The sequence below is a fragment of the Myotis lucifugus genome, unplaced genomic scaffold (genome assembly GCF_000147115.1).
Source record: "Myotis lucifugus unplaced genomic scaffold, Myoluc2.0 scaffold_1034, whole genome shotgun sequence".
Taxonomy (NCBI): domain Eukaryota; kingdom Metazoa; phylum Chordata; class Mammalia; order Chiroptera; family Vespertilionidae; genus Myotis; species Myotis lucifugus.
Window position 1 is genome coordinate 17597 of NW_005872082.1, and position 2247 is coordinate 19843.

The window sequence follows — 2247 nt, forward strand, 5'->3', positions numbered from 1 at the left end:
GGGTCCTTCATTTTCCCCTCCCTCACTCCCTCCCTTCCTTCCTTCTTTCCCCAAACAGTGACTGAGCACGCGCTCAGCTCAGGGCTCTGGGGTGGATTTAACTCTGTCAGATGGGTAACACCTGTAGGCAGCTAAGGGCACAGAACACATGGTCGCTCTAAGATGGCCCGGGCCTGGTAAGGGCTATGGGAAGGTGAGAAGTGACTATCAGGCAACAGCGAATCAGAAGGCGCTGCTCTCAGGACCCGCCTTCGGGGCTTGGCACCCGTGATGATGGCATTTGTAACTGCTGTGCTCCCCCGTGGAAGCAGGGACAGACGCCCCTCCCTTTGCCCCCTCAGCACCCACTTTAATGCTCAGTACAGACACAGAGGCCCTCAAAGACATTTACTATGTGCAGGTGTCCCCACAAATGGGTACACACACTGTGAGTAACCACGAAGGCAGTGTTTGTTAAAATACAGTTCATTTGCATTGACGGCTACCAGCTGCTCAAGTGTGTACACATTGTGGGGGGCACCCTAATGTACATTGCGGGGAACTCTGGTCTCATTCTTGGGCCTGCAGTCATGGTCTTTACCCTTGGACCAGGGGCTCCTGGGACAGAGCCTCTTCCTTCTGTCAGACTAGGGCTGTCCGAAGGTGGAGGCTGTCTCTACCCGCAGGCAGAAAGCTCTCCCGGCACAGGCTCCGCCTGGGGGGTGTCCCGAGCAGACATCCACCTACAGGCCGGGCGAGAAGCACTTCCTGCCAGGACAGGATTTCTACCGTCACTTGTCTAATGCCTTCTGCGAAAGGGGCTTGCACACACATTGTCGCTCATCAGGATGAACATGAGCCGCTGAGAGCAGGCCTGCCCTTTGCTGTATAGATTGAGATGCCCCGAATCAGGAGATGACTTAACAGGCCCGAGACACTGACTTCGAGTGTCAGACACACACAACGTGGGATTTAATCTTTGCTTTTTCTCCCCTACAGAGTGGGGTGTGGTCCCAGCCCCAGTCCGAGCTCTGTGGGGCCCTGGAGCTCTGCTCCCAACAGTGCCCACGGCCTCTGGCGTCGGCTTGGGAATCCGAGGTCAGTCACTTGGTGCCATCCTTCCCTCTGGACTCGGAGAGGCCCGGGTGTGTGGGGTAGGTGAGTCAGTGCAGGAGGGGGGCCCGAGAGGGTGGCCCCATTTCCTTTCCAGCCCCCTCAACCAACGATCCAAGTCCAAGGAGCTCATCTCTGCTGCTCAGACCATTGAGCTGCTGCCTTGAAACCTCCGGTACAGCTGTGGGAGCCGAGAGTCATTACTCCAGACAAAGGGTGGAGAGCAGACGCAATATCAGGGTTATTAGGGAGCTGGCCTTGAGGTGGGAGCTGTGCCAAGCGCAGACAGGGAGAGGGGGTTGCAGGGATGTGCCCAGCTGGCGGGCGTGCCGGAAGCTGGCTGAAGGCCCTCGCTGGGCTTCTCAGAGAGCCCATATTCTGTCAGATGCTTCCGAGAAAGAGCAAGGGGCGGGGTGGGGGGGGGGGCACTGGGGACCACTGCCCACGCCTGCCCCAAGGAGAGGACAGAATCTGCCACAGCTTTCTCTGCTCGTTAGCTGTCACACATCCTCTCCAAGTCCGGGGCCCAGACTCAGCCAGCTCCCCAGAAAGCTCTGGCACTTTCTGGCTGGGTCCCCTAGACTCTCAGTGTCTGTTTCTTTGGCTATAATCAAGAGCTATTAATAGCCACCATCCTCCATCCCCATCCACATCCCTCCTCTATCCCCATTCCTTCCTCTATCCCTATTCCTTAGGCCAGTGGTCGGCAAACTGCGGCCCCTTGAGTGTGGCTCTTCCACAAAATACCACGTGCGGGCGTGCACGTACAGTGCGATTGAAACTTCGTGGCCACACTCAAGGGGCCAAAGAGCCGCATGTGGCTTGCGAGCCACAGTTTACCGACCACTGTCTTAGGCACAGCTGCTCAAGGGCCTTTGTCAAATGGAGAAGGAGCAGGGCGGGGAAGAGGACTGGAGGCAGGCCAGCCTGGGGAAGGGAGTGCAGGGGGAGATGGGGCGGGTCCACTGTACCTGGGGCAGCAGTTTTCCCCACTGCGTGTGCTCCCCCCACCCCCGGGGCCCACCACTAAGCCACATGCACGAGGCACTTACCTCACTCAGGAAGGGGATGTTAAAGGCATTGACCAGGAAGCCAAAGGCCACAGGGAAAAAGCCCCTAGGAACAGAGGGGGGAGGGAGGGGTCAGTGATGGCCT

General features: G+C 58.2%; 1 protein-coding gene across 1 annotated transcript in view; it reads right to left on the reverse strand.

Moving 5' to 3' along the window:
• Positions 1–1234: 1234 nt before the first annotated feature.
• Positions 1235–2247, reverse strand: part of GOLT1A (golgi transport 1A) — a 15206-nt gene continuing 14193 nt past the window's right edge. Inside the window, exons 4-5 of the mRNA XM_006107142.3 lie at positions 2145–2208; positions 1235–1273 (exon numbers count right to left, since the gene is read on the reverse strand). Coding sequence (XP_006107204.1) covers positions 1235–1273; positions 2145–2208 — 103 coding nt within the window. The remainder of the gene's footprint in view (positions 1274–2144; positions 2209–2247) is intronic.